This window comes from Cavia porcellus, unplaced genomic scaffold (genome assembly GCF_034190915.1).
Source record: "Cavia porcellus strain 051 isolate PalLab524CR breed Dunkin Hartley unplaced genomic scaffold, mCavPor4.1 scaffold_12, whole genome shotgun sequence".
NCBI lineage: Eukaryota > Metazoa > Chordata > Mammalia > Rodentia > Caviidae > Cavia > Cavia porcellus.
The window spans coordinates 48,080,324-48,100,711 of NW_026947495.1; the positions used below are offsets into that span (position 1 = coordinate 48,080,324).

At 41.0% G+C, this 20,388-nt stretch overlaps 1 protein-coding gene across 23 annotated transcripts in view; it reads left to right on the forward strand.

The window, feature by feature from the left end:
- Tanc1 (tetratricopeptide repeat, ankyrin repeat and coiled-coil containing 1) overlaps positions 1-20,388 on the forward strand; it is a 261,482-nt gene that overhangs the window by 176,770 nt on the left and 64,324 nt on the right. For 16 of the 23 annotated variants that reach the window (XM_063259632.1, XM_063259630.1, XM_063259643.1 and 13 more), the window contains 2 exons: positions 9,553-9,683; positions 10,731-10,917. The exons of 2 other annotated variants lie outside the window; for them this stretch is intronic. In XM_063259632.1, the coding sequence (XP_063115702.1) occupies positions 9,553-9,683; positions 10,731-10,917 (318 nt within the window). Of the gene's footprint in view, positions 1-7,623; positions 8,249-9,552; positions 9,684-10,730; positions 10,918-15,362; positions 15,753-20,388 lie in introns of those variants that run through there. 5 more of the 23 variants (XM_063259627.1, XM_063259624.1, XM_063259635.1 and 2 more) reach the window with 3 other exon arrangements.

Genomic DNA, 20,388 nt, shown 5'->3' on the forward strand with positions numbered 1-20,388 from the left:
AATTTGTAAGTTGGGATATGGATGAAGGCATATGGTTGTGTGTGAAGACATCTATGATGTTTGTTTCAGTCCCAGAAGAGCTGTTCTTTGGTTCAGAGGCTGGTTGCCTAACAGAATTGAACTCAACAGTAAGCAAAGGGTGATGTGTTCTGCAATCCTTATGGAATCTTTCAAGTTTCAATAGAGTTAATTAAGACTCTCATATTAATGTATAAATTTTATGCCCAGGTTATTGAACCTGAAGGAGATACCTGAGCTAACTAAAACTACTTGTGTTTGAGTATTATGCAGGCATGTTCAGATGCATGATGGGCAAATTTTTCAGATGATTTTTTTTTTTTTCGTGGAGGGGTACCACGAATCAAACTTGGGACTTTGTGCTTGCCAGACAGGCACTATGCCACTGGATATATCCCTGGCCCCTATGATGGGCAAATTCTAAGCTCTGAGGTTTGATATTGGCACTTAAATTTCACTTTAAAGTTCAGTCTTCTGCTTCCTTACTTCTTGTGAGCATTCTTACTTGCTGTATGAACATTATGGGTTTTGTCAATCGTAACAAGTCTGTATGTACCACACTAACAGAGTCTATTGAAAGCAGCTCCTTATGTGATGTGCCTTTGAAATTTTTGGTAGACTCATGAAATATCAACATATTCCTAAATGTTTAAATACTCTTTCGAGACTGCACTGCCTCATTTTTAGTTTAGTGGTTGCAGGCAGCTCCATCATTTCTTAATTTTTAACTTTTTTTTTTTTTGTCTTTCTCATTTTTATCGGTACCAGGGATCGAACTCAGTACTACCTGCTTGCAAAGCAGGTGCTTATGCCACTGAGCTAAATTCCCAGCCCCTTTAACTCTTTTTTAAAAAACAATTTCTAAGTAATTCCGTTGATGGATAATTTTAGCCATCTGGGAAGTGGATTTGAACTGATGGATATTTTTTATTGTAAGCAAAGTTTGTTAAACTTTGCTGTCACCTGGAAACATCTTTAGAAAGAAAAAGAATACCATATTCAGTTTTTTTTTTTACACTTTTTTTTTCTTTTTTCTTTTTACCGGTACCGAGGATCGAACTCATGACCGCCTGCTTGCAAGGCAGGTGCTTATGCTGCTGAGCTAAATCCCCAGCCCCCCCATATTCAGTATTTTAAGTATTTTGAAACACAGCAGTTTTCCTTTTTCCTTGTCCACCAACGTGAATTAATGAAGTCCTGAAACTCAATCCAAACCCTAATAAGCTGTGTGTCACCTAGAATAGTCTTATAAATAAGCCTCCAGTTGTTAAACCAAGCTGGTTATTTTGTGGGGGGTGTCATTTACTCTTCAAAACAGTACCTCTGCCTTATGGGGAAGGAAAACTCAGACCAATTAGAGAGGGTTATTAAGTTATAAGAGGACTCACAACTTTGTTTTTTTTATTAGAGAGAACCATAATTCATTTTGCTTTTCTTTACTATATCATTAGCTGCTTGAGCACACTTTGATGGGGAAGGGTGGGAAAGTTTTTAGTCTCATGAGTCATTGCTCAGCATAGATCAATCTCAAAATATGATGAAACTTTTTTCTGTCAGTCTGATTAGCAAATAAAATTAACGAATATGAAGCAACAGAATAAGTGAAAAACTTCCTTACTGTTGAGAGGGTGATCTCTTTTAGATAAATGTTTTTGATGCCTTGGGTTTTTGTTTACTATTTGAAATATTCAAAGAGATGTACCAAATTAAGGAGATGTAAAGAATAATAGTGTCTATCTTTTTGCTACCTAGTGTAAGAAATAAAATGGAGCTTTATTTCTGTTATCATATTTTTCCTTTTTCAGTAGGTGAGCTTGATCCTGCTTTGTCTTTAAGTTTCAGTTTCTTAAAATGATGATGTCCTGTTCAGTGAATGATTAAGATTTAGTCAGGTCGGAGTGTGGAAGTGAGCATGCCTGGCATGTATCCAGTGGAAGAAAAGCTAGTGGTAGTGAATCCATTCATCCTACATTTCCTTCAGTAAATATCAGTTAAATTCCTAAGCTGTGAAAAGTGCTAGGTGGTATTTGAGACCACATATCATGCATAGATGTCTGATAAAGTATTAAAGACCCGTATACAAAGTGATTATAATTCAAAGGAGGAAATAATGTTGACAAATCCCAAGCTGTCAGATGAGTCAGAAGTTCTGCAGGTAGAGATTCTGAACATGGGAAAGACTTAATTGATGCTGTGCCTGAAGGTTTACCAGGTATCTTAGTCCATTTCAGGCTGTTATAACAAAAATGCCACAAGCCAAGTGGTATATAAACAACAGAAATTGAGTTCTTACACTTTAGGAAGTTCAAATCTAGGTGCCTTTAGGTAACTGTCTTTTTGTGCATCACTTCACAGTGTAGAGAAACTCGTAATGGCTGTGCTCTCATGACCTAATCACCTTCTAGAGATCTTACCTTCTCATTCATCACCCTGGGGTGGTTAGTATTTTATCACCAGAATTTGGGAAACAGGAAATACAGCCAAACATGTTAGACCATAATGTATGATAATATAGTAGGGCAGAGGGGGCAGGAAGACGATGGAAACATAGAGAGTGATGCAAAAACAATTTCAGTAGTTATGTAAGAAATAAAGTCTAAATTAGGATCATGAAAGAAGAGGATGAATAGCAACATTATTGAGGGTACAAAAACCTGGGAGCCACTGTAAGAGAAAAAGATGACGGCTTTAGATCTGTGAGGCTGTTAAGAGGATCTAGAGGAGAGGGAGCCAAGTATTTTTGGATGAGTCTAGTTTTCAGGCATGTAGCCTTAAGTGCTGGTGGAACATCTGGGCAAAAGTGTTCAATCGACACTTGAAAAATCCAGTGGGGCCGAAAGAAAGAGCTCAGCATGTAAGCTGGGCAGCTATTTGCCTAAAGGTGAAACGACAGAGTAAGTTACACTAGGGAAAAACATTTAGTCTTTTTTTCTTTTTAAAGATAAGATTGAGAAACTTTGCTATTCTATTTATGATTAGTAAATAAAAAAATGAAAGAGTCACATCCCTAGCCCTTTGATTTTGTTTTGGGACAGGGTCTCTGAATTGCCCAGACTGACTTCAGATTTCTGACCCTCCTGCCTTGGCCTCTGGAATAGCTGAGATGTTCCATTATGCCCTGCTTTGGAGTTGGTCTCTTGTTTGTCTCTCTTTTGTTTGTTTATGACTTACACTCTAAGAACATTTTGGCTGTTCTTTTCAGATCCTGATACCCAGTATGTCAACCATTGTTATTCTCTTGATTATTTTGTTGTGAAGTTCTGTTTTATTTTTATAGAGTAGTAAGAATGTTTAAAATTTTTTTATTTGTATCCATTAAATAATATAATGTTTCATTAAAAAAAAATCAAGGGTCAGTAAAACTGATGTTGCTTTTCAAGGCAACGCACCGTTCACACTAGTAATGGTGTTCTTCACTGCCATATACTTGCATCAGAAAGACAATTCACTGAAGAATGTCCTTGACAAAGCACCACATATAATGAATGTTATTAAATGCTGACCCTTGAATACGTACCTTTTTAATATTCTGTGTGATGAGTGGGAAGTCCACATGAAGCGCTTCTGCTGCATGCTGAAGTACGAGGGTTGTCTTTTGGCAAAGCAAGTGTGTGATTGTTTGAATTCCAAGCTGAAACAGCCGCTTGTTAAATGGAACATCATTTTTCTTTGAAATAATGACTGACAAACTATGGTTATTCAGAAATACATTTGTCACACATTCTTGTCAAAAGGCATGAAATGAGCCTGTTACTTCAATTAAAAAAATTCCCAGAATTAGTTTTCAATGCTTAAACTTGACCTTTTAAATTAAAATTAGGTTTTTGGGAAATTGCATCTGTCACATTGAGCTTAGTGGCTTCCCAAGACTTTTAAGTTATGATCTGCAGTTTTATTAGTGAATGTGCTATTTTGATATTGTGTAATAAAATGTGTCAACATTTTCAGGATCTGTAAAACCAACATTTCCCAACTGACCCAGTGCGTGATGTTATAAAATCTTGCATATGTAAAAGATCCATTTAAAATGTAAAACAGACTGAAGGTGTAGCTCAGTGACAGAGCACTTGCATATTTAGCATGTGCAAGACCATGGGTGCAATCTTTGGCACCAAATAACTGATAAAACAGACTACTGAATTTTACTGTAACAGAATATGAAAAGTTTATTTATGAGTTCAAAGTCTACATTGGATCTTACCTTTAGGAAGTCATTCTCTGTCAAGTTTTGTCAGGTCTCAAAGAATATCTGAAATTTGCTAAAAACAGCTCCTCTGTTTCCCAATTACAGATCTCTTCTAGGCTGCATTGTGAATCGCATGGTTCAACTAAAAGAATATAGCATGTAGCTGGGACTGTAGCTCTGGGGTGGAATGAATGTGAGGCCCAGGGTTTAGTCTCCATCATCAGTCAACAAACAGACATATCCAGTAAGACTGAATTTAAATGGAGATATGAGAATCTAACTGTCTTCATTAAATCAGAAAGTAAAGAGATTTATAAAATGTAAAACAGTGTTATATTCTTTAACTTTTTAAAGTTGAAAGTATATCTTTATTAAAATTTAGTTAAGATGTAATGAATTTTTTATCTTAAAATGAGTTAACCTACATTTATGAATTCTTAGTTTTCATTTTTCTAGTGTGAAAAATATCAACAGGCATAGCCCTCAACAGCTAAAGCTCATTGGAACCTTCATTAAAAAGTTTTTTTGTGTGTTCATTGTTGGGACACACTATGCAGTTCAGGCTGGCCTCGAACTCACAGCAATCCTCCTGCCTCAGCATCCTGAGTATTGGGATTACAGGAGTGTGCCACTAAGCCCAGCTATTAATTTTTGAAAGTATATCTTCAGAATAAAAGAATCTACTAGCTTGGTGGGGGGGAGGGGGAGGAGATAATTAAAACAGAGGTGAGAAAATGGATCCAAAGTCTGAAAGCTACCTTGACTTGAGGGGAGTAGGGTCTTACAGCTAAGTGACAGTACAATTAAAGAGAAAAAGGCTAAGTCAGGTATTTTGAAAGAAGGAATGGTAAAGTTTGGTAACAATTTCAGTATGGGGTAAATGAGATGAAAAGTTTAAAAACTTGTGTAACATGTTTAATATTGTAGCCTAGAAATGAACAAATTAACAGAAGCAGCTGGTTCATTAATTGATGCTCCATTGTAAATACTAGTTTTGGACGTGGTGGGGGCTGTTGGTGATGGCTCAGGAGAAGGAACAGCCAGAAGGAAATCGGAAAGTGCTCATAATTATAAATCAAGGATGACAAGAGGTAAAGAAAGAGGCAGGTCCTGGATAGGCAGAGACTAAGATCAGGGGGAAGGGCTTACTGTCAAGTTCATGGCCTGTCTCATTGAACAGATTTGATTTGCAAGTGGTATCTTGGAAACTTCATATGAAGTCAATTGTTGAAGATCACATAGCTAAGGATGGCTGAAGCTGTCGATGATGCCCAGTACTCTTTATGGAATGATCTCATGTAACCTCAGGGATCCTCACAGTTTTAACAAAACTTATCTTTATGAAGAAGGAATGAGCCAGGTGCAGTGACATACATTTATAACCCCAGCACTCAAGGAGCCTGAGGCAGGAGGATTTCAAGTTCAAGCCTAGCCTGAGCAACATAGCAGCTTACCAAGGCCCTGCCTTAAAAGTAAAAATAAATTTTAAAAAGAACTGGGGGTTGTAGCTCAGTGCAAAGTCTTAGGTTCAATTCTGAGTACAGCCTTTCCCAGAGGAAAGATTAAATGGGAAATGAAGCCCTGAATAGAGGCCAAACTGGGGCCTTTATAACCAACAAAAGGAGCACATTTATTGAACCAAGTATGTAGCTCAGTGGTAGAACACTTTGCCTGCCATGCAGGAGACCCTGGGATTAATCCCAGCATACCCACTACCCACCACATACATAAACACGTGTGTCCACACACAAAAAGCAAATTTGCCATCATTGAATAATGAATCCATTAAAGTCTGTTTGGCCCATAGTATTTATAAATATCTGTGTTTTTAGGCAAGAGACATATAAACATATTTGAAAATACATATGAACTTGTAAAACCAGAAAATGAAATAAAAGTGAGAAAGTATGAGCTTGTAGTTTTAAAGCTGACAGAGACAGTAGCCAGCTTTTCTAACATCATGTGGTTTGTCAGGTGTTTCTCATGTATTACTTGAAGCCAGTGGGAAGTGGATACGGCTGCTTCACTGATGAGACTGAGGTTCAGTGTCTCACCAGCATGAGACTGGCCCACAAGTGCTTTAGCATGGAGAGCATCCTGTCTTCTGAGGTGGTGGGGAAGGGTGAGAGGAGGACTGGAAAGCACTGATTGTTTGAAGTTGTAATGGCAACAACTGGGAAGCCAGTCAATTTGAGTGGCTCTTTGGACTTTGTGGTCTGTAAGTGCAAAAGAGGCAGGAAGTGACTGGAGAATTTGCCTTTACCTTTATGCCTGACTGAGCCTTCTACCATGATGTGATACTGAGGATCCTGCAAATGTGTTATTGAGAGGAATATCACTTCCACTACTGCATTCTTAGGAAGTACAAGGCCACTTACTGTTGGCTCCAAACATAGCCATCACAAATCCCTTGGCTATTTAAATCTGTAAGATACAAAATGACAGGAAGTCTTTATCTCCAGTTGTATTATCTCTCAGATACTGGGTAAAGCACACCCTTTGTTGATGAATGATTTAATATTAACCACATGAGTGAGAATAGAATCTACATAGGGTAACCCAGTAAAATTTGGTTCAGAAGTTATTTTGGAGTAGTAATTCACACAAAGGAGATCAGCTAGTTGTTCAAAGCACAGTGCTTGGTGAACAACTATAAAAGTGTATTTCCATTTCAGTGGTTTGTACCAATCCATAGGATTTCCAGGCAACAGATCTCTCCCAGAAAGGTGCTACCACTCTTCCCTTAGAGGTCCTTGTGCCAGAATGGAAAGTTCGGTAACAGAAAGCTCTGCATTAGAAACACAGATGACTAGATGTAGACTTAGGAATTCAGACTAAATAGAACCTTTTAAGGAGAAGGTTACTAGAATGACATTTTTGAAAAGAGAGAATAATATAAAAAGACAGTTGAACTGGGTAGGGTGGTACAGACTGGTAATCCCTGCATTGGGGGGCTGAGGCAGGAGGATCAAGGCAAGCTTGAGGCCAGCCTGGGCTACACACTAAGTTCAAAGAGAGTCAGAACTACATAGCGAAATCCTGTCTCAAGACACCCTCCACCCAACATTTGGGTGTCTATCTTCAGCTCAGCCCTTAAACCTTAATCTGCTACTGACTCATCTAAAGAGGGATAATTTTCAATAGTTATTTTTAGGGCTTTTAAAAAAATGAAGACAGGTATATATCATGTGCAGGCACAGGGTTGAGGTGGCATCTTCTGGGGGTGGTGATGTCCCTCTCCTGCACTTGGAAACTCACAGCAGCCGGGAATTTCAGGCAAGTCCCAAGTGAGCTATAAGCTTTGGCCTTGTTTGATGTTGGGTACATTTTGAGGCAGCCAAGCTGTGCAGCTGTGCTTGCCTCCACAGCAGGTGCCAACTGGGAGTATTTTCTGGCCCTTTCCCCGTAGTGTTTCAGGTTGAACCAGAAGCTGGACTTTCTGGGGCACAGTCACAATTGGGTAGCAGTGTGGAGATTGTTTCGACAGGAAATGGAGGCGTGGAATACAGAAACTCCTGAGATCTGCTCCCTCACCCACTTCTTCCCCTTTTCCTCTACAACATGTGTTCTTCCCTGGAGTCCGCCTGCCTTCTAAGATAAGCAACTGCCCTGCCTGGGCTTTGGGGCAGGGGAGGGGCGAAGGGCAGAGGGAGGGAAACCTAGATCCTGTCCTGAGTGGTTCAGCCCTTGGGTGTGCCCTGTTGTGTTGATTTGGTTTGGTGCCTGCCTTTCTTTCCCAGGTGTCCATCTATTTGAGAATCTAACTGGTTTTTGAAGTCTCGGTTGGGAAGGGACCTTCTGGGGAGCAGCACTAGGGGTGTGGCCCATTTACCCTGGGGTGGCTTCCTAACTCTGTTGGCATAGGGCCACTGATCCTTCTGAGTGTAACTCAAATGATCCAACAACATCAGGCTCTCCTGACCCAGAATAATCAAGTTTCAATTACTTTACTACTGTAGTTTTCTAGAGGAACTAAAAATATCCAAGCTGGAAACAGTTCTTCCTTCTATCCCAACCGTGAGAGATTTTGAGAGCTCACAAGTGGTAGGTGCCTTTCTTTCCTGAAGATAACTGCTAGTCTGGTTTGCCTTGTAGCTGCCATTCTGGGTACATGACTTAGCAAAATTGATTATGTATATGAACGAAGATAATGCAGATGATCTTCGCCAAAGCTCTGCTTAATTTGAATGTGCAGTTCTTGTAAGAGGCAAAGCTAGCATTGAGCTTTGTTAATGGTACTTGGTGGTAACATCTTCTTTCCTTATTTTATTTTTTTAAGACCTCTCCCCTTTATCTGTAGATTTCCTTATCTAGGGCAACAAGGTTCATTTATGTACGAGTGTAGGTATCTAGATAGTTAACACAAATCAGTGATATTTTGGTTTGCATGTTAAGTTACAACTTTATTAATATAGTTTACTTTGTATATTGCATCTTGGTGATGCTGATTTAAATGTAACAAGGGTGTTTGAATGGTGTTTATAGTTTGTGAACCATAATTAAGTATCCTTTGGCTTTTGGGTAAAGGTTAGCCCCTAACTCAACATTTGAATCAACCCAATAATAAAATTCTCTTAAGTGCAAAGTACCAAATGACCAACCTTAGGGAGAACTCAAGAACGGACATACTTCCCAGCATACCTGTGGAGCATTCTGAGAATTCAGACTGGTTTTTCTTTGTTTCTATGCAGACAACAATGAATTACTAGTCCTGTCTCTGAAGACATGTTTCCCTGGGATTTAAAATAGAAAATCTTTGTTTCAGTGTAGGTTCTTAATGATTGGTGCTTGAATTGGAATCGTAGTTACTACTTTCTGTGCTGTGGAATAGGCATAGCAAGTTTTTCTCCAAAAATCCTCCTGCCCCTGTCTTGTTTACTGAGAATTTGGCTCTCTGTTTCATTCCAGCATCTAAATAGCTTGGGCCTCAGCCAGCATGCCACTTGGGTTTTGCGTTATATTGGGTTATTTTGGCTTCCTTTAGCATTGGTCACACTATACTCCTTAAGTGTAGGATGCTTTTCTAACCCAAAGGTGTATCTGAGGTACCCATTTTTCACATGACATGGGAATAGGAATTTTTATCAGATAAGGACATGGGGCTGTTCTGGTTCAGGTGAAATAGTTCACCTTTTGCAATTGGAGTTTCTCTGTTACTATTTTCTTAATCTGTCACAGTCTCTTAATTAGAATGTACTGCTAGAGGACAAAGCAGTATTGTCAAAGTTGGTACATTTTATAAAAAAAACACAAAAGCGCCAGACAAGCAGCTGTAGTGCGAATTCATCCAGATGCAATGCTGAAATTCCCCAGAGGGGCATCTTTATTGTTTTCTTTCTTTGTTCCAGAAGCAAAGGCCGATAATGAACCGAGCTGTTCGCCGGCAGCTCAAGAACTGTTGACAAGGCTGGGATTTTTACTGGGAGAAGGGATCCCAAGTGCCACACACATAACCATTGAAGACAAAAATGAAACCATGGTAATGCCCAAGGAAGACACTGAATTTCCTATCTGCTCAGAGGATGAATGAAGCAATAACCGATTTTTCCCATTCCATGAAGAGGGAAGCCATTGTTAGGTCAAATGAGTTCTGGGCTGTTGTGTATTGAAATTTATTGCAACAGTTTGTTTCTAGATTTTTGCAGGGTGGGGTGGGAGTGGAAAAAGCAGAAGGGAGCAGAACTTAGGAAAATGTTCACATTAGTCACTTCCTAGAGAAGAATAGCTACATTTATAAATGTGGCTAAAAAAATTCCTTCATAATGATTCCACTTTTATCTTTACAGTGCCATTCTTCCCATGCTTTGGTATGGTTGTTGAGACTTTGGAGGGTCAGTGGGGTGAGGAAAAGATTTATAGGGGATGGAGCTAAGACAAAATGAGATGAGATTGGATGGTTCATCTCTGGGGAAGGCAGTCCCCCACACAAGGGAGCAGCAGCCCGCAGCATCACTTTGGAGATGTGTGCATTCGAATAGCAATGAGGGCTAGAACTTCAGCCTCCTGGGAGGGTCCTGAGGCGGGCTGCGGGGGAGGTGTTGTGGGTTGATTGAGACTGCAGTGGTCACCAGCCTCCTTTCCTGGTCACAGAGCCCATAAATCTTCAGGAATTGAATCAGGCTGCTGTGTTCATGAAACACTGCAAAAACAGAGTCCCTGGGTTTTTTGTACAGAGGTCAAATAACCCATTTGTCTTTTGCAGACTTTAAATGAGAGGAAGTCTGCCTGTTTGCCATTTCTGTTTTACAAATGTGCATTCCCAGTAAATTATTGCTAAGATTGCCCTCTTAGCGAAAAAGAAAATCACAAAGGAGGGGAACTGAACACAGACGCTTTTCTTTTTAACATTTGGAAGACCATAAGTATATTCATACATATCTATGCCTGTTTGTCTTCCCTAGTATTTAAAAAATTGTCTTCCATATTCCTGGTTTTTAATTTTTGTTATTTGAGAATCAAAAACAAAAGTGTGTGTTGAAGTACGTTGTGTAAGCCACGCTAACGCCTCCTTCCGTTCGTCTTGCAGTGCACAGCTCTGAGCCAAGGCATCAGTCCTTGCTCCACACTAACAAGCAGCACAGCATCTCCTAGCACCGATAGCCCCTGCTCAACCTTGAATAGCTGTGTCAGCAAGACGGCAGCCAACAAAAGTCCCTGTGAGACCATTAGCAGCCCTAGTTCCACCCTGGAAAGCAAGGACAGTGGAATTATAGGTAAGAAGCACATTGCTCGGTACTGTAATGGCTCGATGCACATCAACCAGAGCACTCACCAGGCACTTCTTAAGAGGATTTTAGCATTTTCTGTGAAGGTCGATCTGCCAGGGCCTGCCCTGTTCTTTCTTTTCAAGACAGCTCTGGGTCTGTGTGCGGCTAAGAACTGAAGCATCAGCTTTTACATTCCTTGATGTTTATTTTATTACATTAGGCTCATGTGGTTTTTTTTTTTTTTTAAATTCCAGATCAGATCTGGCCTGTGAAGTTACAAAATTCTTTTCCCCTGAGCAGTCAGTTCCACTTGTTGGGCATCGGGTCCCCCTAGGGCACATAGCAGGGCAATGAAATCTCTGAGTGTGAAGAAGTCTCTCAGCCTGGTCTCAAGGTCAGTTCCTTTCCCAGCAGCAGTTCAGGCCTGTGTTCTCTACTTCCTTATAATGGAATCTGGCCACTGCTTTGAGGCCAAGATGTTCTAAGGAAACATCTCTGGGTCCCCATTACAAAACTGGGTGTGATTTCTCTGATCTGAGGGTTAGGAGACACGGTTCCTAGGTGGCTTAAGCAATGTTTGATTCCTTTGCATACTTCTTTCCTTCTCTAGAAAAGTAGCATTTTGATTAATTTAGTAGTTATTAGATCCAGGGAGTTTAAGAGCCCTTAGTTTTGCATCCCATCCCAGACTGACATTTCTCCATGGGGGCTAAAGCATCTGTATGTCTCTGGGCTCCAGCATGTTGCCTTGCAGATAGGAGACCTGTTGGGCACCCTGGGGGGCATTGTTTAGGCCCCTTCTGCTTTAAAATTATGTTTCAATTTCACAGTGGAGCTCTTCTGAACAATTAATACCTCCCCCTTGCTGAGCTGTGCACTTCTTTGAGGGGTATTGGTGTTTTGTTGTGGACTGAACTCTCTTTCCATGTTAATGTGTAACCAAATGGGAGACATTTATGTTCCGTATTTTTGTAGAGCCATGTGCAGTTTCTTTCCGGTGTGATTTGAAAGCCCAGGCCCATCTTATTTGGATACTGAAAATGACACCAGAGCACCAGCTGACCCTATAAATTCTTTTAATATCTGTGTTTTAAGCTCTGCCTTCATAATAAAGTAGTGACCTTTCATGTCACTGAAACTGCCCTCTGTTCCTTGGTTCAAGCCAACATGTTGCTTTAACTCAGGTGCATATGGAAAGTTGTGCAAATTGCAATGAAAGTGGAAGACATGAAGGAGAATTGGCAAGTCCCACTTTCATGGAAGTATCTGACTCTTGGTGATCATGCTTGCCACTGCATTAGCGGTTTTTGTTTTGTTTTGTTTTGTTTTTTAAGTGACAGTGTCTGTGGGGAAATGAGGAAGGCATTGTACTGGTGACAATGTGCCTGTGTTTTCTATCTTCCATGACCTACAGAATTAGAACTTGTTGCCAAGGGAAACATTGGAGGTATGGTAGGGAGGAGAAGGAAGAGGAGCAAGAATTTCCTTTCCAGGAAGACATCAGACACAGATCTTTGAAGAGGCAGGAGTGGTGAAGGGAAAGAGCTCCCACCGCAGTCTGTGTGGGGCGGCCAGTTTCGTTGCCTCTTAACAGTGCTGCACCTGTGATGCACTTGTGGTTCTGTGACTGATTGCTGGGACTGGGCTATGCCTTTTGCTGTCTGAGGAATGTGCTGATGTTAGAAGTATAGCCTGAGATGGCAGCTTTTGGGCATCTTCAATCTTTAACAGAGCAGAATATTTAAGAGCACTGCAATCCTAGCAGGCAGAGGTGAAGGTGAGCTACTTTGGCCTCTTGCTTCAGAAGGCTTGGCAGCAGCTTGTAAAATGGGCTGGTGAGGATCCATGTTTCAAATTACACAAGACCACGAAAAGAGAGGAAGCAGCTTTTCATTTAATTTTCCATTTTAAGTAGTTTAAGACTTGTCGGCCAATGCAGCAGGGGCAGAATGGCAAGGGCCTTGGCGGGTGGGCAGTACAGAGCGCAGAGAGCTGCCCTGGCATAACATGTATGGCATAGCACTAGGCTCAGACCACTGTTCGTTTGCATGATCATCTCTGTTTATTCAGGGCATTTAGGGAACATTTCAAATAATACTAACCCATCCTTAAACATTCCTCAGCCTCTCCTTAGTATTTGAGCTGGTTTTCAACATTCTGAATATTTTTGTCTGGCAGATGCAGGGATGGGAAACCCATGCTCCCACATGCCCGGGTAACCTTCTCAGCACCACTACAGGTGCCCTGCCTGTCTTCTCTTTCCACAGCTGAGCAGCAGAAAGGACAGCCAGTGACGACTGTCTCTCCAAGGCCAGGGCTTAATAGAATTCTCCATCCTTTTTTCAGCGTTTATTATGCTATCCAAAAAGGAGTCACACTTCATCCTATTTCAAGAGTTTCACGTTCTTCCAGCATAAATAGCTTCAGAAGTATATATGTATAAATACTGTCTAAAATGGATGGGATTAACTGAATTCCCTATGAGTTTCCTTATTTTTAAGCAAAGTTTCTTGTTTCTTATATATTAAAATCATGCACCTTATCTAGTTCACGTCTGATTTTCAAATTTGCAATGTGAAAATTCTTCCAAATGTGAAATCCAAATGTACCTAATCACTGTAAGAGTTTATAATTAACTTGTTTTAAAAAGAAAAACTTTAAAAGGAATATGCTTTTATTCATTGGAATGTAGATGAAAAATAATCTGACTTTCAAAAAAACTATTGCTGAAAATAATAGGCTTTAAAGCACTTTTTGACTTAAACATGTTGAATTTTTTTTAGGCCCACATGATAAATATTTTATGTATACATATTTGGAGAAAATGAGCTATTTCTCCATGTAGGAAGAAAGAATAGAAACTGGATGAAAGAGAAACAAGCAAAACCTGCTTTCCTGCTCAGATGTATATTTAAAAAAAATAAAAAATCCTTCCTATCCATTAATAATAAATGTGCCAAGAAGTACTTAGAGGTAGCAATTAGAAACATTCTGGCTGAGGGCAAGTCCTGTTAAAAGATAGTCATTCCTTCCATTCCCTTCTTTTGCCTACTTTGACCTGTTGAAATTCATAATTGCCAAAGTACTTTTGCAGCATCCTATATCTGTTTCCCCTTGACAGATGAGGTTAGGAGAGCTCATGAGAGTAGGAGCACTGTGTGTTTCCCCACAAAGCAAGTGTGTCTTCTACCTGGCATCTGAGCTGAAACGCCTGTGCCACCACATTCACCATTGAGGTGGTTTCCAGGATGGTGGACTGTTCAGTTTTGCTCTTCCTTTCCTTGTGGTGCTTACATTTCCTGTTGGGTTTGAAGCAGGAGGCAGGCATAAATGCAAGGGAATACCTTTGCAGGAACATTTCTCTTGCAAGAGAGGCTTGCAGTAAAATGCTGGACTTAAGGTTAGTACCCTGCTGATGCTTGCTAGAGTGTGATAATATTTGTTTTTCTGCCCTGTTGCTTAGGGATTTTTTTTTTTTTAAGTTAGCAAGGATTGACTTTTATCTTGCCTTGCCTCTTTCTTGCCTTCTCCAAGGTTCATAAAATAAAAGTGATTCTAGAAGTAGCTTTAGACCATTTATTTCCTGGACTTCATGTTCCCAGGAAGATGATCAAATGGAGAGGCACACAGAGATGAATTAATTGTACCTTCCTTTTATTTTTAACTTGTTATAAATTCTGTCCTTTTGATTTTATGCTAATGCTGCTTTGTTGCCACCTGTATCACCCTGCTCACTAAATTGAAATGCTTTGAAATTGATTTGGTAATAACTATTTAGAGTGTTTCAAATCTGGGTTAATATTCATTTTGCTACATTACCTGCAATTTAAAAAAATCATCCCTAATTATAGAAGCCTTTTTTAAATCTCTGGGGTGAAAAAGGAAGATTTTTCTTTACATATCTAATTTGGTAATTTATTCAATCTGGGAAAGAAAACCTTGGTGATGGTTCCAGTCAGTAGAGTGCCTGCTACTAGACTCTTCAGACTGTTCTGTCATTGTACCAGGCACCTGTAGGTACCTACTGTGTTCCAGGAGCAAGATTGTTTAGTACTAGAAGAGATCAGATAATGCATAGTATCTGTTTCAAAAACTTGTCCACCAATGGGATGACAAACTGATCTGTCAATTTTTGAAAAGAGTTTAAAATGTGGCATTGATTGACATCTCTGATGGAAGGTGAATGCTGTAGGTACATAGCATATCAACCATTAAGTGCCTTGAACTCTTTTCTAGAGAGTCTGGAATTCCCAAGAGTCATTAGACCAAGAAGCTCCATCATGGATGCATTCAGTGGACAAACACGTAAAGCTTTATAAAAACATGGCTTGCTTTTGCTAGAAAACCCCAGATTCTAGCTGTGGCCTTTTTTCCTACTGTATTAGACCAAGTTGGGGCAGTGTCCTTGCTGAGAGACACAGATCTGACCTCCCACGCTGCCCTACCCCCAGCCGTTTCTTTAGGTGTTTCCACAGTCAAAGGGCCTGATGAATGTACCTGGCAACCACAACTGTGCCCCTGGCCTTGTTGCATGTTGTGGCAGAGCGCACCTTGCGCAATGCAGGCAGCACTGAGGTGGAGGTTTGGTACAGAAATCTGGCTGTCACGGTCCAGTGCACAGGACTCCCAGCATAACACCAGCAAGGACAGAGCTGGCTCAAAGTGCCAAGCTGTCATCTGGGGCTGTTGCAGAAGGCAAAGCCAGAGAGCCCCTGAAGCTGAAGGTGTCTGGGGCATCCCACCTGGGGCATTCTCTCTGGTATTCCGGGAGAGTTAGCTCGTGGGTTTTCCCGGGCCCCTCTCCTTGTTAGGTTGAAGAAGATTAACAGATGTGATTGCAGGTGAGCCAGCAACTGTTCTGTGTGTGGCTTGTTAGTTTGCAGTGGGGCAGGTCTGGGGTGGAGATGGTGAAGGAAACATATTCTAGCAGTAATGACCAGAAAGCTTAAGAGGCAGGCTGGTTTTGCCCAGGCAGCCTTTCCCTTTGTCACTTGGGGAAATCCAAAGTGTGGCCTGGCATCCTGGACAGCTGCTGGTGTGAGGTGTGAGTGCGAAGGAGAGGAACAAGACCTGTCAGCTGGAGGAACCGGAGACCTGGAGCATGCTGCCTTGACTTGTCTCTTTGCTCTTTCTCTGTCCACAATCTCAGGCTTCCTTTGCTGCAGTGAAACAACTCTGAAGTTGTCAGTGATCTTTATGCAGTCAGGTCAAAGGAGGCAGTACGTGTAGTAGCTGGATTTTTCTTTTTGATTCACTTCTTTACTTCTCTGACTTTTGTAAGCAACCCTTACGCTCCTTTCTTTTTTGATCATTGATTTGTTAGTCCAGTGTTTCAGCCTTTTTATTTTATTTTATTTTAATTTTTAAATTTTTTTTAAAGCCAGTCAAATTTAGCAGTGGGGGGGTGGTATACCAACTTTAGTAACACTAATGTTAATAAGTTCTGATAACCCACTGCCATCGGACCAGCCTAGTGTTTCAGCTTTTAAACTCTTCCTGTCAGCCATTAAATTGATATGGTGATTAGCAGATATTTTTGTGCTTAAACACTGCTTTATTTATCTTAAGCTTTATGGGAAGGAAACAGTCTTACTCTCAGGATATAAGAGACACTTTACACAGATACTTGTGTCCAATTTTCTTTAAACCCAGGGTAGGATAGTGTTTGTATAATGTTCTCATTTGGAAAATAGAGAATGAAAGAAAGAGAATGAAAAAGAATGGAGTGCTTGAAGAAAATTATAATTTCTGTCCCCTTCATGTTTTTTTTTCCCTTCATCTTTTAAAAATATTTTGTCTCTATTTTATATCAACGTAATAGTGTTTCTGAAAGCACGTGACCCAGATTTTCCAAATCTTGTGGCATGATCTGAACAGTATAGTGGAGTACCTTGAGGTTTCTAGTGCTGTGGGACTTTCCTTTCGACCAGGTATAATGGGGCATCGGTGAGCTGAGATGACAAGAGTCTGGTACACAGAAGGCACTGTTATAATACATACGTTAGCCACTGCTGCTACTTTCCAAGGATACTTGCTTCTACTTTACCCTTCCTCGGTTGATTAGAAATGCTCACATGTGTAGTAGCCCATATGCAATCATTTATATATTGTCAAAACTTCTTTTTCTGTTAAGTCATGAGTTAGGAAAAGTAAATGGTAACAGCTAGAAAAAGATGGTAAGTCATATTTATACAACTTTATTTTCACTTTTCTTATAAGTAGGCAGAAGGTTTTAAGGTCTCTGCGAATCAGTGGTAAGTAACACAGGTGCATAAGTGATTGGCATAGTCACTTGTAGCTGTGACACAGTAACTGATACCCATAACTTAAAGAGGAAAGGTTTATTTTGACTCTCTGTTACAGTCTGTGGTTATCTGGCCCCAAGGTGGGCACAGCATGGTTCAAGTGTCTGGGCAGAGGGAAAGCTGCTCATATCTTGATGTCCAGAAAGCAGAGAGGAAAGAAGGGAGCCTGAGAGACAGATACACAAGGCCTGCCAGGTCAGCCCCAGGGACCTCTTCTTCCAACCAGGCTGCACCTCTGACCCCACGATCCAATCACCTTTCAAAAGCCCTGCCTCATTCCACCTGAGAGTTTTGGGAGTCATTCTTGATTTCATGACAGTGATGCTTATGAGGACAAAAATGTACCATTCTGGTACTGGGTCTAAAGAGTCACACAGGCTTGTGGATCTTCAAAAGGGGAAAAACCCAAGACCCCTAGGGACACCTTATACCTCTTTTCCTTCAACTGGCTCAAAGGGAAATCTGTGTGTGGCATACATTTGATCTCATTGACTGTTGGTTCCTAAATAATTCTGGATTCGTACCACAGGCATGTTTACTCCTTGATTGTGTTTTTTTTTGTTTTGAGACAGTCTTGCCATGAAGTTCAGGCTGGCCTTGAACTCAAGGGGGTCCTCCTGCCGCAGCCTCCTGAGTGCTGGAGTGCACTACTATACCCGATTCTCTTGATCTTCTTTCAGATCTATAACTTGATTTAGATCCTGCCCAACTGCCTACTGGCCTCTGGGCCAACACTGACTTTTTCCCCTACAGTTTGATTTTAAATGGGAATTCAACCTTCAAAAGGCCAAGAGAGGGTGACAGATAACTAAGAAGAAGACAAGTTTTATTGCAGTCTTCCCTGGACAAACATTTGGTGCCTGAGTGGACAGCCAACCCATCTGGCTGATCTTAACAAGGTCTTCATATATTCACACGGTTTTTCACCTGCAGATGCTATAGAACTCCTTTTGTGCACTATGCCAGTATAAGCAAAAAAAAAATGCATTGTATTTCCAGTGAGGACTGGTGCTGGATATCCCACTAACTATCCCACTAACTATGGATATAAAAGTTTCATATCTATAAAGTAGGTACATGGTTTTCAGGCTGGCCACCTCTTGTCCCTTGTGGTAGTTACCATGTCTGTGCCCTGCCATCTTAAGAAAGTGCTTTGGAAGTTTTGGGGTCTTGTGTATTAACAAGTCTGGTTAAGTGCTGTTACTACAGAGGAAGATGAGACTGTCACTAGAGCTAAAGGAACTTTCAAACTTCATGCAAAGTGAGAGGTAAGGTGTATGAATCAACATGCAGGACCAAGCCCAGTTTAACAGCACAGCATAACCGGGAAACTTGATGGAACCTAAGGACCTATAAATCCCTCATATTGCTGAATCCTGTATGATGGACCGAGACCAGGTTGGGTCACGATGACAAGCCCTTGTTGACAAAAGTTGTCACCTCTATTAGTTGAAGGAATAAAATGTTAGAGTTTTTGAGTTGTTAGGGAACTTTAAGTGTTATCCAGAATTTGGAAGATGTTAAATAGCAATTACTTTGTAGAGACTCTTTTTAGTCATCATGGATAACATATTGCCATAGTTGAGAGAATGTGTGCTTGGATGTCATGAAAGTGACTGTGCTAACCTAAGTAGGAGTTTGAATTTCTGTTCATATGGAAGAAGAATGGGTGTTTTTGAGTAGCTTTTTGGGAGACCAAGTTTCTCTCTGGTGCCTGTGGAGTTGCCCTATTTGGTGTCTTCTTAGGTTAGCAGGGAAATGGTCACATCTGTCTTTATCAGCCCTGCCAGAGCAACTTCAGGCTTCCAGCTGTGTCAGCTAGATCCCAGGGTGGGTGTTTGTGGAGTGGGTCATTTTCAGTGGGGCACCTTTGTGGGGAGACCTGGAGCTTCTGAGCCTCGCCCCTCCCTGCTTCTCAGTACCTGGTGAGTGTGGATGCAGGCTTCCTCTCTGACATTTACTTCCTGTGGGCAGTGGGAGGGTTACTCTCCTTCCTCACTAGAGCTTCCCGCTGATAAACACTGACCTCGTGATACCCTCCCTTTGAAATGGCTACTCCATCTGGGAATTCTCTTCCCAGTCACTGTTCCTACAGCTTGGAGCCTTCCTCCCCCACCCACTTTCCTTCCTCTCACTGCCAGAGTTGAGTATTTCGACTCATCAGATCTCTGGCACCATATAGAGGGTGAGAATGGGGCCTTCAGCCTGACCTGCACTCCAGGCTTTGCCTGGGCTGTTCCCAGCTGCTTCCTGGGGCCCTGAAGCTTCCTGGGGCCCCTGCAGTCCTGCTGAGAGTGCTGTCCATTGTAACAGGAAGTCGGGGAGTTTGAGTCCCTGTTCCCATTGTTTGAGGTTCCAGCTAGGACTCAAAGTCCTTGGGGCTTTGATTTGAAAGTGCATGCCACTTAGAGCAAATGAGGACAAATTCAGACTTTTTTTCCTTCACCTACCTGCTTCTTCCTCCTTTTTCTTAATCCCTCCCTTCAGGTTCTATCTGGCATTGAGTTTAGGGCCTGCACAGAACTATATCCACAGCCCCCTGACCTTGTTTTTATTTTGAGACAAGGTCTCAGTTGCCTAGTCTGGTCTGAAACTTGCAATTCCCCTGCCTCAGCTTCCCAGAGTAGTGGGATTACTGGCATGTACCACTACTCCAAGCTACTTATATTTTTGTTTTTCACCTTAAGTATTGATGCCCTCAAATACAGCCACAACAATAAAACTAAGCAAATCAGTCCCACCCCCAGTTTGGAAGTTTTTCCTCCCTTTTAGATGTTGGGGTAGCTTGGGAACCTAACTTACTACAGTATGTCTCAGAAAAGCATTCAGGAATCCAAATTCTGTACTATTAGCAATCTGTATTATAGGACTGCCTAATATTTTTATGCTTTCAGCTTATTAACAGTTACTATTAATAATTAATTAGCATAAGCAATAAACTCATTAATAAACCATTTCCATAAAAAATTACCTCAGCCTCTGGCATACGTTAAACCTTCAGTAAATGTTAGCTTCTGCTATTACCACTGCTGCCGCTGCCACCACCATCGACCTTTTTATGATGGTGTCATTTGCTATACTTTATTTCCATATGATGAAAACACAGTTAAAAGCAGTGATTGATTCCAAAGAGGTGGAGGCATGGTTTATTACTACTAGAATATTTAGAAAT